Source organism: Plecotus auritus (genome assembly GCF_963455305.1).
Source record: "Plecotus auritus genome assembly, chromosome: 4".
In the NCBI taxonomy this organism is placed as follows: Eukaryota; Metazoa; Chordata; class Mammalia; order Chiroptera; family Vespertilionidae; genus Plecotus; species Plecotus auritus.
In genome coordinates, this window is record NC_137775.1 from 80,884,443 (window position 1) to 80,897,704 (window position 13,262).

Below are 13,262 nucleotides of genomic sequence, written 5' to 3' on the forward strand. Positions count from 1 at the left end.
ATGCATGCATACAAGTCCTTTGGTTGATCTCTTTCCCCTTTCCTCCTCCCCTGCCTTCTCTCTGAGGTTGGACGGTCTGTTCAGTGTTACCTTGTCTCTGGATCTATTTTTGTTTATTAGTTTATGTTGTCCATTATATTCCACATATGAGTGAGATCGTGTGATATTTATCTTTCTCCAACTGGCGTATTTCCCTTAGCATAATGCTCTTCAGGCCCATCCATGTTGCTGCAAATGGTAAGAACTCCTTCTTTTTTACTGCAGTGTAGTATTCCATTGTGTAGATGTACCAAAGTTTTTTAATCCACTCATCTGCTGATGGGCATTCAGGCTGTTTCCAAATCTTAGCTATTGTAAATTGTGCTGCTATGAACATAAGGGTGCATATATCCTTTCTGATTGGTGTTTCCAGTTTCTTGGGATATATTCCCAGAAGTGGGATTACTGGGTTGAATGGGAGTTCCATTTTTAACTTTTTTGAGGAAACTCCATACTGTTCTCCACAGTGGCTGCACCAGTCTGCATTCCCACCAGCAGTGAAGGAGGGTTTCTTTTTCTCCACAACCTTGCCAGCACTTGTTTGTTGATTTGTTGATGATAGCCATTCTGACAGGTGTGAGATGGCACCTCATTGTTTTGATTTGCATCTCTCAGATGATTAGTGACTTTGAGCATGTTTTCATAAGTCTCTTGGCTTTCGGAATGTCCTCTTTCGAAAAGTGTCTATTTAGGTCCCTTGCCCATTTTTTGATTGGGTTGTTTATCTTCCTTTTGTTAAGTTGTATGTGTTCCCTTTAAATGTTGGAGATTAAACCCTTATCTGAGATAGCATTGGCAAATATGTTCTCCCATGCAGTGGGCTTTCTTGTTGTTTTGTTGATGGTTTCTTTTGCTGTGCAGAAGCTTTTTCTTTTTATGTAGTCTCATTTGTTTATTTTCTCCTTAGTTTCCATTGCCCTAGGAGTTGTATTGGTAAAGATATTGCTATGACATAAGTCTGATATTTTGCTGCCTATGGAATCTTCTAAGATTTTTATGGTTTCCCACCTTACAGTTTAGTCCTTTAACTATTTTTAGTTTATTTTTAAGTATGGTGTGAGTTGGTGATCTAGTTTCATTTTTTGTATGTTTCTGACCAATTTTCCCAGCACCATTTATTGAAGAGACTATCTTGACTCCATTGTATGCTCTTGGGTTGATTTCTGGGTTCTGTCCTATTCCATTGGTCTATATGTCTGTTCTTGTGCCAGTAACAGGCAGTTTTAAGAACAGGGATTTTGTAATATAGCTTGATATCTGGTATTGTGATCCCTCCAACTTTGTTCTTTCTCAGAATTGCTATGGCTATTCAGGGTCTTTTTTTTTTTATAAGTTAAATTTTTGGAGAGTTTTTCCTAGGTCTGTGAAATATGCCATTGGCATTTTAATGGGGAGTGCATTGAATCTATAAATTGCTTTGGGTAGTATGGACATTTTAATGATGTTGATTCTACCAATCCATGAACAAGGTATATTCTTCCCTTTGTTTATGTCTTCCTCTATCACTTTTTTTCAATGTCCTGTAGTTTTCCAAGTATTGTGTCTTTTGCTTAACTTCCCTTCCCCTCTTTGGTTGGTGTATATTTCCTTTTGCTCTAATCACTTCATTTTTTATTCTTTTAAAGTCGTCTATGTTTTCTACTAAAAGGTAAAATCCATGTCACTTAAACAGTCCTGGAGTACTCTGTTAATAAACAAATTATGAGAAGAAAATTGTTCCTTCTAAAGAAGGCAGCATTCCCAACAGTGTCTGTACTGCTGTGTGTACTTTCCTCATTGCATGAGACTGCAGTTTCTCATGGGTCTATTGAAAGGTGGGCTGCTAATTATGCTTCTTGGAAGTGTGTGCTTGTAGGCTAAGAATATGAATCCTTTTAGAAATCCGATTCAGATGATGTTTCATGATAGCACATACTCTTAGGTTCTTTTAATGATTTGAATGTAATTCAGCCACAGAAAATTATGAGTCTTCCCTAGAAATATTTAAAATATATTACCACCAAAAGTATTGATTAAACACAGGCACACACATACATACACAGAAGAATTGAGAATGATTTAAGATTATTAATGTCAACAAATGTGACTTCCTATAGTTCATGTCTTCCAAGAAAATATTTTGGGTACACTGCAATAACATTCCTATTGTGCTGACAAACAAGTCTTGCGCGTGAAAGAAAATGATATTGCTAGTTTTAAAAAATACATTTCAGGGTTACTTCACTTTTAAGATTGCTTGATAATAAATCATCTTATGTGAAATCTTTTCCAAAACATCTAAAATGTTCTCAGGGGTATATAGTGATTTGATCAGTGGCGGCGGAGAAATCCCAAGATAGACACCAACCAGCCTATATCCCTCTTCCTTTCAGTTCTATAGAGAAAGCTGATGTGAGCACCTACTTCTTACTTTCCTTTTTGTAAGTGAAGAAGCCACCTAATTTATTAATCTTTCAAAGAGCATCAAACAGTTATTTCCTATGTTTAAGTGTCAGTCAGCCCTATCTTTCATTTTAGTAAAAAGGCTCAATCTATCTTTTGACTCAACTGTAAGTGAAATTGACTAGATATCAGCAGGTCAGTGAAATTGTCTGTATGGCTTGATTATTTGGGGATCATCAAGATATAGCCCTGGCCAGTGTGGTTTAGTGGGTAGAGCATTGGCTTTCACACAAAATGGTCTTGGGTTCAATTCCTGGTCAAAGGCATGTACCTGGGTTGCAAGTTCTATCCCCAGTCCCGGTTAGGATTTGTGCAGAAGGCAACCAATAGATGTGTCTCTTGCACATTGATTTTTTTTCTCTCTTCCTCTCCCACTCTCCCTCTCCTCCCTCCACTCTCTAAAAGCAATGGAAAAAAATACCCTTGGGTGAGGATTAAAAAAAGAAAAAGATCTAATACTGCCTTCATAAGGCTAGACTTCCCAGGAGAGCTGAGCATGTGATTGCTGGGGCAGGGTTAAGCAGCCTAGGGAAAGATGATATCACGAATAAATTATGCCTACTTCCTGGTTTTGCCTGAATACTTATCCAAACTAAAGTTCTCCCTACACTCCTGCTCACACCCTGACACTGCTCCTTTCTACACAATTTAAAACCATGCTCTATACTTCTTTTGTGCATTTTAATTTTTAATTACTTAATACTTACCTCTGTGCATCCCAATTTTACATGCCTTTCTACCTCTCTTCCCATTTCTTTCTCACTCTTTCTTTTGAAGTGACTATTTTTAGAAGTAATAGGAAATACATTGCCTGCAATCCGAAAGGTTACTGGGAGTGCCAAAAGCCTATAAAGCAAGATTTCACTCACCCATAGTCTCCATTATTGACATGTTCAATTAATTCTGGTTCAATAAGGCATACATGCTGGGAACATTTCCATTGCTGTCCTGAACATGTGCTGCAAAGATATAAAAGTTACAAAGGTGGCCTGACCTTAATGGAGTCCGTTTACAAAATTAGTAACCAGAGTTGTCCATTCTTAAGGCATAAAACATATTTTGATTAGTGTTAGTCATATACCTATTTGAATTTTGCATATATATATATATATATATATATATGTATGTATGTATATATCATATGCATTAGCTACCACTCAATATGTTCTCATCTTGTATTCCAGGCAATTGATAAATAAAGTGACCACACAGTCACTGAAGTTTAAAAACACAAATCCAATTAGACAGTAGATTCAATATATTTGTAATTAGAAGCTTTCTACAGGATAATCCTGTCAAGGAAACCTGTTTTTATATATAGTTACTGTGTTCAAAGAAACACAGTTTATCCATAGTATATCAGAATGTTTATAATTAAGAGGTATATATATATATATATATATATATATATATATATATATATATATATAAAATGCAGGCCTGCTGTATTATGAAGGCCCACTGTCATGAACATCAAACTCAAGCAATACAAAATATATTCATGATTATATTTTTTAACATTCATTAAAATTAAATATGCTTATACAAATGATGGTAGATATGTGATATCTTATTACTTATGATTCTTTCTAGATAGAATGTATGTTTTGTTTCACAGATGTTTATTTTATTTGAAGAAAACGCATAGTAGAATTCAGTTCAGTGCCACTTAAATCCATTACCAGGAGTTGCAGTTTTCTTTAATTACTGATCCTTCTTCATAATGTAGACCATCTCTGAGGCAACCTATCAAAATAATGTAAACAAATGAAAATTCTAAATTGAGCAATAAAGTGCCTCCACACAACAGGTAATCTACAATTGTGTTTAGTTTTTCAATTATGCAAAAATATGTGGTGCCAACCTGATGGTAATTCACATCTGGTTTGTGTCAAGTTTTATGTACCAAATTCTTCTGGGCTGACTCCAGGAGCTTTTATCTTTACACAGCATATTATATTCCAACAGAGCGGATTTGTGAAGCTTGAAAACTAGATTATCAAGGAACTAATCACTAACCACACTAAAAAAAAACAACAACTATGTCTTAATAGGTAAGCAATAAAAGTGCTTAAATAAACTTATGTCATTTCTCATTTTTAAAGATGTAAGTCTCATGTAAATGTGACTAATTGCATGTGACTAGAGTAAGGAGCTCAAAGTTTTGGACAAAATGTAAAACAATTTCATTAAATTCACCTGACCAAAAAAAAAATTATATTTTTTCTTTAGGATTTAGATCAGGAGAAAAATTCATGAAACCAATAAGAGTGCTGCTATTTATGTTTCAAATCCAATGTTTTTTAACTATTCACTACTTGTTAGCTAGTTTACTAGAATATATAAACTACTCAAAAGAGATCAATGGTGAACTATCCTATCTAATAAAAGAATAGTATGCAAATTAACCATCACTCCACTACACCCACAAGCCATGACAACCAGCCAATCAGGAGCGAGCATGTAAATTAATCCAATCAAGATGGCTGTGGCCACAGAGCAAACAGGAGGCTTAGTTTGCCCCCGGCAATGGAGGAAGCCAAGCTTTCCGCACACCCTGGCCAGCCTAGGCTTCCACTCAAGGCTACAAAGTTTCAATTCTAGAAGATAAATAAATCCCAACAAAAATGGCTGTGGCCACGGAGCAAGCCAGAGGCTTGGCTCCGCTCAAGGCTACAAAGTTTCAATTATAGAAGATAAATAAATAGCAGATACCAGGGCCTCCGCTTGGGTCGCTGGGGGGCATGGCCGGCCTGCAAACCACCACGGGCGCCTCTCCCAGGCCACCCCACGCCCCAAGGAAACCCCCACCCTGATCCGGGACACCCTTCAGGGCAAACCAGCTGGCCCCCACCCATGCACCAGGCCTCTATCCTATCTAATAAAAGAGTAATATGCAAATTGACAATCACTCCAACACACAAGATGGCTGCCCCCATGTGGTCAAAGATGGCTGCCCCCATGTGGACACAAGATGGCCACCACAAGATGGCCAGCAGGAGAGGGCAGTTGGGAGGGACCAGGTCTGCAGGGGAGGGCAGTTAGGGGTGACCAGGCTGGCAGAGGAGGGAAGTTGGGGGCGACCGGGTCTGCAGGGAAGGGCAGTTGGGGGGGGACCCAGGATTGGGCCTAAAGGGCAGTCAGACATCCCTGGAGGGGTCCCAGATTGGAGAGGGTGAAGGCTGGGCTGAGGGACACCCCCCCCCCCCCCCCAGTCATCATATAAAAACCACCAATAAGATATTGTGAAAATAGTACCCTGGTTATATATTAAATCTCTTTTGAGAAAATCCTATATAATAAAAGCCTAATATGAAAATCAACAGAATGGCGGAATGACCAAGGGAAAGACCGGTTGCTATGATGTGCACTGACCACCAGGGGGTAGATGCTCAATGCTGGAGCTGCCCCCAGCCTGCAGGTCCCAGGTCAGCCAAGGCGGATGCCAGTTGCTCCCCGCCACATCGCCCTGCCGGTTGCCCCACAGAGGGAGGCAACCAGTGGCAGCAAGGCAATCAGGGGGCAGGGCTGGCAAGTGGGTGGTGCCAGGCTGGACAAGGTAGGTGCCAGTGGGGGCCCCCCGATCACCCCTCCAGTTGCCCCACAGATCAACCCTGATCGCTAGCCAGGCCTAGGGAACCTACTCGTGCACAAATTTTGTGCATCAGGCCTCTATAATTTATACAAATTTAAAATTCATGCTTTCTTAGCAAAGCAGCAAAATCAACTACTTCGTCGCATGAAAACTTTTTTGACAGAAACATGTAATTAATAGATCACATCAATGGCCCCTAATTAAACAAAATGAATTTTAAGTTTTTAGTCATTCAATCTTAGGGGAAAATCTACATCTTTAGAAAACATTTTAAGGTTTGGTGTAACTACCAGCCACAATATCACCAAAGCCACTTATGGAATTAACTATGCTCTATTTTTTTTTTTCAAAAAATTGTTTTGTAGGAAACATTTCACAACTGCCCCTCGTTAGCATATATTGTGTTTTCACAGCCCAATATTTTGCTTAAGGAATGAATCTAAAATCTCTATATAAAGACATCCATTCACTTCTTTCCCATGGATTTTTGACATTTCATAATTTAGGGAAAGGGAAGGAAACCACTTCTGTCCTGTTTCTTGATATAACAAAGAAGAGGAGAAAGATTCATCTTTAAATCAAATTCAAAGTCTTAATTGTTATCCACAATCACACACTTTTAATAAATGAATGTACACTATGAATGTACACTATTGACCCTTTCCAATGTACACTATGTTTTTAACTGGATCCTGTTTTTAAAAGGATCCTAAAACTTTCTATTATCTAGGAGCAACAGAAAATTCATGCAATGATTCACATTAATTCAAAGTCAAGGTAAGTACTTCTTTGATAAGTTTTATAGGGAAAGTGGGTGGTTAAATCAAATATGATCTTTAGCCAAAACCGGTTTGGCTCAGTGGATAGAGCATCGGCCTGCGGACTGAAGGGTCCCGGGTTCGATTCCGGTCAAGGGCATGTGCCTTGGTTGCGGGCACATCCCCAGTGGGAGGTGTGCAGGAGGCAGCTGATCGATGTTTCTCTCTCATCCATGTTTCTAGCTCTCTAACCCTCTCCCTTCCTCTCTGTGAAATATCAATAAAATATATTAAAAATATATATATATATATGATCTTTAACCATCCCCCAGGAATCTTGCTTGTCCATCATACCAGTTACGTAGAAAAAGGGAACAGTACTCATAAAGGTCCTAAGGGGGAAAGGCTGTCCCTTCTCTGACCTGTAGTCCATCAATTTAGAATAAAGCCAAATTTTTACAGTGACTTATAAGATCCTACCCAAAATGCCTCTGCCCACCTTACTCCCTTGTGCTGGCTGAGGTTGGGTTCCCAGAATGGAAGGGTTTGCATGATAGTAGAATGGAGAGAAGTAAAGAGGCATAATTTGGAGGTAAAGCAAATGGGACATGGATTGAGTTTGGAGAATGATGAAAAAGAGGAATCAAGGGTGTTTCACTAGGATTTTGGCTTTAGCAATACAGGGACAGTGAAGCTGTTCCTGAAGTAAGGAACAGGCTTGTGGCAAGAAATCAAAAGTTCTGCTTTGCCTGTTTTAGGTTTGAATTAAAGCAAAGTTAGACAGCTTATTGGAGAATGTCAAGTAGAGCAGTTCATGAAAATGCAGAGTAAAGTCAAGACTGAAGTATGAGTTTGAGATACAACAACATACATATTTTTAAAGCCTTAAGATTAAATAAGAGCTCATTTGAAAGATTGTATATAGGTAAGAGAAAGAGATCCAGAACTAAGTTTTAAACACTCCAGCCAACAAACATTCAGAAGAGGAAACTGGGAAGGAGTGTGGCCTATGAGGAGGTAGCAAATTCAGGAGGGAGTTGAATCTTGGAAAGCAAGAGAAGAAAGTATTTCATACAAGCATAAGTGGTCAATTGTGTAGAATAGTGTGAGGAGGTCAAGAAAGTTATACTAGACATCTGAATATTGCATTTAGTAATATGAAAGGGTCAATAACCTTGCCAAAAGAGATTTCATTGAAGTAGCAGGAAATGAAATCTTGTAGGAATGGCTTGATAAGAGAATTAAAAGTCAGGAAGCAAAATGTTTTGTTTGTTGTTGTTTTTTTCATTTATTTTGCCATTAAAGGAAAAAGGAAATGGGAGAGTAGCTGATTAAGAAAATGGAATGAAAGGTTTGTGGGTTATTTTTACAAAGTTGGGAGATACAAAGACATATTATTTTAAGTTGATAGTTGATCAGGATGGAAGGGGGAAAATAATGCTTTATTAGAGAGAGGAGGACAGAAGGGAGAGATATAGAGAAGAAGGGAGAGGAAGTGGAAGAGACAATTGCAAGGGTGAAGATCTTGAAATAGTCACTGGAGTATGGGATTCAGAGGTCAACAGGAAAAATCAACTCAAGGTGAGCAGTAACCCAGATGGCAGTAGGTTGGAAATTATGATGATAGAAAAATAAGACAATTCCTGGTGGCATTATTTTCACAGTGAAATATGTATGAAACACCACATAGTGAGTTAATTGAATTGGTTACACATATAGCATCTTGACACACACACAAAATAATGACTACTAAAATTAAGGGAATTTTGCAACTTTAACAGCCACTAATATAAAATATTTGGAGAGACAATTGGTCTATTAATGTGAGAAAAGATGATAATAAGATGTCTGTAATTTATTTTAAAATACTTCATCCTAATGTGTTATAATGTCTGTGCAGGTCTAAAGTTCACATTAGGGAATGAAGTTACTGCTCCAATCAGGATTCCACACCCCAGCAGTGGTCATTCTGAAAGGCCCAATTTCAGGGCAGCTGCTACAAGTACCTCCATTACCCATCTTTTGATGAATACTAGAGTATCAGTATAATGAATGTCAGAAATGGGCTTTCGTTGGTAAAACTAGTGGCTCGGTAATCAGCATAATGGATATAAATAATCAGCTCTTTCTGGTTAAATTAATAGCATTCAATTTATGTAGATTACATAAAATATATTAAAGTTACATTCTACTCTTGTACCTCATAGTTTATATGTATCTCTTAAGGTCAAAAGCCTGTACTCTTAGACCTAGTTCCCTGGAATTGATCTCTAAAAGGTTGTTTCCAGCTACTGGTAGAAGGATTTCTCATTCCCTGACACCCACTGTAAGGGTAACAGAGTCCTACCTCTGTAATATTATAACATGTCCTGCTAATTTTCATGCAAGGTAGATGTCAGAACATCTTAAAGGTCAGCGACTCATGTAGCTTACAGAGGTTGTATCAATTGATTTATGTCTCCTTACCAACATGTATTTTTGTGCCCTAGCCAGTTAGTCTCAGTGTTAGAGTGTCGTCAGTGGTTGGTCAGGGTGAGTGCAGGAGGCAACCAATCCATGTCTATCTCTCCCATCAATGTTTCTCTCTCTCTCTCTGTCTGTCTCTCACCCTCCCTTCCACTCTCTCTAAAAATCAATGGGAAAAAAATATTCTCCAGTGAGCATTAACAACAATAAAAACACATATATTTTTGTAAATATCAGTATGTATGACAGCATTTCATCTGTGTCTTATTTTCATTATAATGTGGTTAAGGAGGTTGTGAAGGAGTAAATAACCCTCATCCAATTCAAATGTGTCAGTGACTTACACACGTTTTTTATCAACGTGAACATGAGTTGGGCATAATCAAATTAGCTTCGGTCTGCTCACAACAGATGGTATACTAGACTCTTTCCTGAAGACCTGCTACACCAAAAGTTTCTCTCTGCAAAATCCACTCTGGTTCTATTCCAAACTCTATCACTTATTTTCTGTAGTTGACATTTGAAATCCTCCAATTACTGGAAGTTACCATCAGAGATAAGGAAAAAAACACAGAAGGAAGATATTTATGGATATGCCCTACTTCCAGTTTATACAAAAGCGATATGATTTTTAAAAAAATTCTCAAAATAATGTGCATAGTTTTAAGTCACTGGTTTAAAATGAATTCCTAGGATAGGTATGGTACAAAGAACTAGATAATGCCATTTTACTAGACAACTGAAAAACAATATTTAATAGATCAGCAAATTAACAGCACATCCCAGAGGAAAGTGTCTGTATACATGCAAAAATATATAATATACCATTGTCTTTTCATTTTAGTTAATTTTGCACTATTTTTCAATATTGTGTAGGAGTTTTCTTTCAGCCAGTTACTTCCATAAGCAAGATAAAACAAAAGAAAAAAAATTACCTTCATGAGAGCAATTATAGTCTAATGTGAACTTTTTGCTACTAAATAAAATGATTAATTGCTTCCCTCCATAATGAATGCAATAAAAACTATACCTACATAAATTCTACCTAAAACATGATCTTAAATTAAAGTCTTAGCAAATTTCTAGCTCTCAAGCAAAAATGAACATTGAAGAAGCTGTAATTACTTTTCTAAAGAGTCTCTATGTCCCAAATAAGAAAAACTCAAAAGTACTGCAACTAACATATAATATTACACTCAGGACCCATGAAGCCAACCCTATTCCTACTTAACCTCTTTCCCTGAGTTCTCAAACAAAATAAATTCTTAAATACTTAATATGACCTATAAATGCTATCATAATCTGACCTCTACTCACCTCTCTAACTCCATCTCATGTCACCCTCAACCCTTTAGTAATCATTACTTCCCAGAAATGATGTTCTCCTTTCAGTTCCTGAACAATGCTCTTCAGTCTCAGATCTGAAACAGCCCTCAGATCTTCGGGTCAGATGCCTTCTCTTCATTCCTTGAGTCTCAACTTAAATGTCTTCCTTTGTTGCCCCCTCCCCCAGGCTAAATGTACATATAATTTTATATATTAGTTATATTCTGATATACTTTCTCACAGCACTCTAAATGTTTCCTTCAGAGACATTATCACCATTTGCAATTGTGCAGTGACTTTGTTAAATATTTTATACACACACACCCCAACTTGACTGATACTTTAATGAGAATAAGATCTTGCCTTTTTTCTTCCCCATTGTTGCCCAGAACTAAATGCCATTGCTGGCACAGTGGGGACATTCAATGAGTAATTTTTTATGTATAACTAATTCTCCTACTTCTAGTATAGTATCTTCCACTTTTTAGGATTAAATAAATGTTTGCTGAACTGTTTGCTGATAAAGGCAAAGGCTTGGGATAAATGACAATTCTATGGAAATTTTAACATAATGCAGATGTTTTTTAAGGAGTATTCCCTCAATTTTTAGAAACAACATGACATGGAGAATGAAGCCCACAGCATCTTGATTTTAAAGGATACCAAATTCTAGTTTATATAACATTTTCTTCTAACTCATTTCTAGCCACCATAACCATTCATAGTATTAGGACAGAACTCTGATTAAACCTGCATTCCTGCTGAGATCTGGTAAGACAAGTGACAGAGAAATAACACCTCATATATGTCTAACAGTAGAGTTTTTTTGTGTTTTGTTGCAAACTTTGGATATATGGGCATCCTCTTATAATTGGACCAATAGAGTAAATACCATCATTCTCATTATGAATTATTTATATTTATCCATTCAATCTTAGACTTTTACAATTACCCTATATGAAGCCCTCATTTGTTTTTAATAGTTTAAAAGTCCCAGATTGGCAAAACAAAACAAAAATATACATCAAAAGTCTACTTGGTATTAGACAGGGTGTGTGGCTAACTTTATTTTGCTTTTGTGCTGGTTTTAATGGTACTGAAATACCACAGATTCTAATGGTAGGAGGTCCATTAATCCCATGAAATAGTAAGTAAAATAGTACATGAATCTGCAGATGATTGTGTGACTTTCATGAGATTCTCTAAGAGGTTACCTTCAATAAATCTTGCAATAACTCTTATATAAGTTGAGTGTGTGTTCAAAACAAGATTCAGACCTTCACACCAGAACTTTCTTGAAGGTGTTAGTATGGTTCAGATACCCCACATATAAACCAAAACATTTTAACAATCCAAAGAAATTTATTCTGGTTATCACAATATTCATTTCTATCTTATCTTAAAGAAGGAAAGAAGGGAGGGAAGGAAGGAGGAGAAGAGAAAGAGACAGATCTTCATGAACTAGTAGAACGCTTAAACATATTACCAAAGCCTACCTTCTGGATACCAAGGCTTTGTGTGAGGAGGCCATTCTTTCTCTTCATGGCAAAATGACTTGTAATCAGGACAGCAATCAGAAGTGTCCCTTTCACAGAATTTATCACAGTAACACAGTGCATTCGCCTCATAGAACTGAGTGACACAGTCATCATCTCTGTCTTCACAACAACCAAAACTTCTACAGTACTGCCCTTTGAAAATGGCTCTTTTGAATCGAGTACCTTCCAAAACGGTGTGATTCCTTGTGAAATCTGCTCCCAGGTCCACTTGTCTTTGAGATACGTACTGTTTCTCCATCCAAATTTCTGTAAGAAGATAAGAGAAGATTAAGATCCTATACCCGGTCCACATTCTCTACAGGTCAGGTATGGCTCCCACTTTCTATTATATCCAGTATATAACTTCTTGGGGTTTCTCCTTGGAGCCTGAATTCTAATAAAGACAACTCAGCCTGAATCCTGATACTGATCCTTCACTTGAACTGAGTATACTTCTTGTAGTTAAACATTAATCAAGAATTTAAATGTTTACCCAAGATAATATAAGTGTTAGAAACAGACCATTGTAATTCCTCTAAAGTTAAAAATTTATATTTAATATCATGTAAAAAATCTTCATCACCAAAAAAATAAATACATAGATGAAATATTGAATATTGCTTGTTTCCCAAAAAATCTAAATTCTTAAATCAAAAACCTCTCTAGAATATGCATGACCCAAATTATGACTGCAATAACCACTGTCAAGGTATAGAAAATTCAAAAGTCAAAAACACAATTATTAATTTTACCTACTTGCATTGCAACGAAAATTCAGGCTCTCATGAGGTTGCCTGCTAGGATCTGTCATATTAATAATAGTTGCTTTAAATCATGTCCAGTCACACACTGGTTTGATTTCTTATCTGCACTCCATTTACCTACCAGAAACATGTTGATTTCAAGGCTTAGTGGAGCCTAATTCAGCTAGAAATTCCCTGAGGGTGACTCTCTCCACCGGAGTCCCTACTTGGCATCAATATGGAAACTTGCAGTATCTGGAAGGCAGTTATAGTTAAGGAAAGTCAGTACTCTGTGCTAAGGAGCTGCAGCAGGGAGGGAATTGTGAAGCAAACTCAAAGGTCAAGATGTCCTTAG

General features: G+C 37.2%; 1 protein-coding gene across 1 annotated transcript in view; it reads right to left on the minus strand.

Annotated features, from left to right (window-relative positions):
• Window positions 1-12,975, minus strand: part of TINAG (tubulointerstitial nephritis antigen) — a gene marked incomplete at its 5' end in the record, with an annotated part of 77,417 nt that extends 64,442 nt beyond the window's left edge. The window contains 4 exons of the mRNA XM_080664616.1: window positions 3,351-3,440; window positions 4,164-4,227; window positions 12,123-12,431; window positions 12,921-12,975. Of these exons, the coding sequence (XP_080520742.1) occupies window positions 3,351-3,440; window positions 4,164-4,227; window positions 12,123-12,431; window positions 12,921-12,975 (518 nt within the window). The remainder of the gene's footprint in view (window positions 1-3,350; window positions 3,441-4,163; window positions 4,228-12,122; window positions 12,432-12,920) is intronic.
• Between the last annotated feature and the right edge of the window lie 287 nt (window positions 12,976-13,262).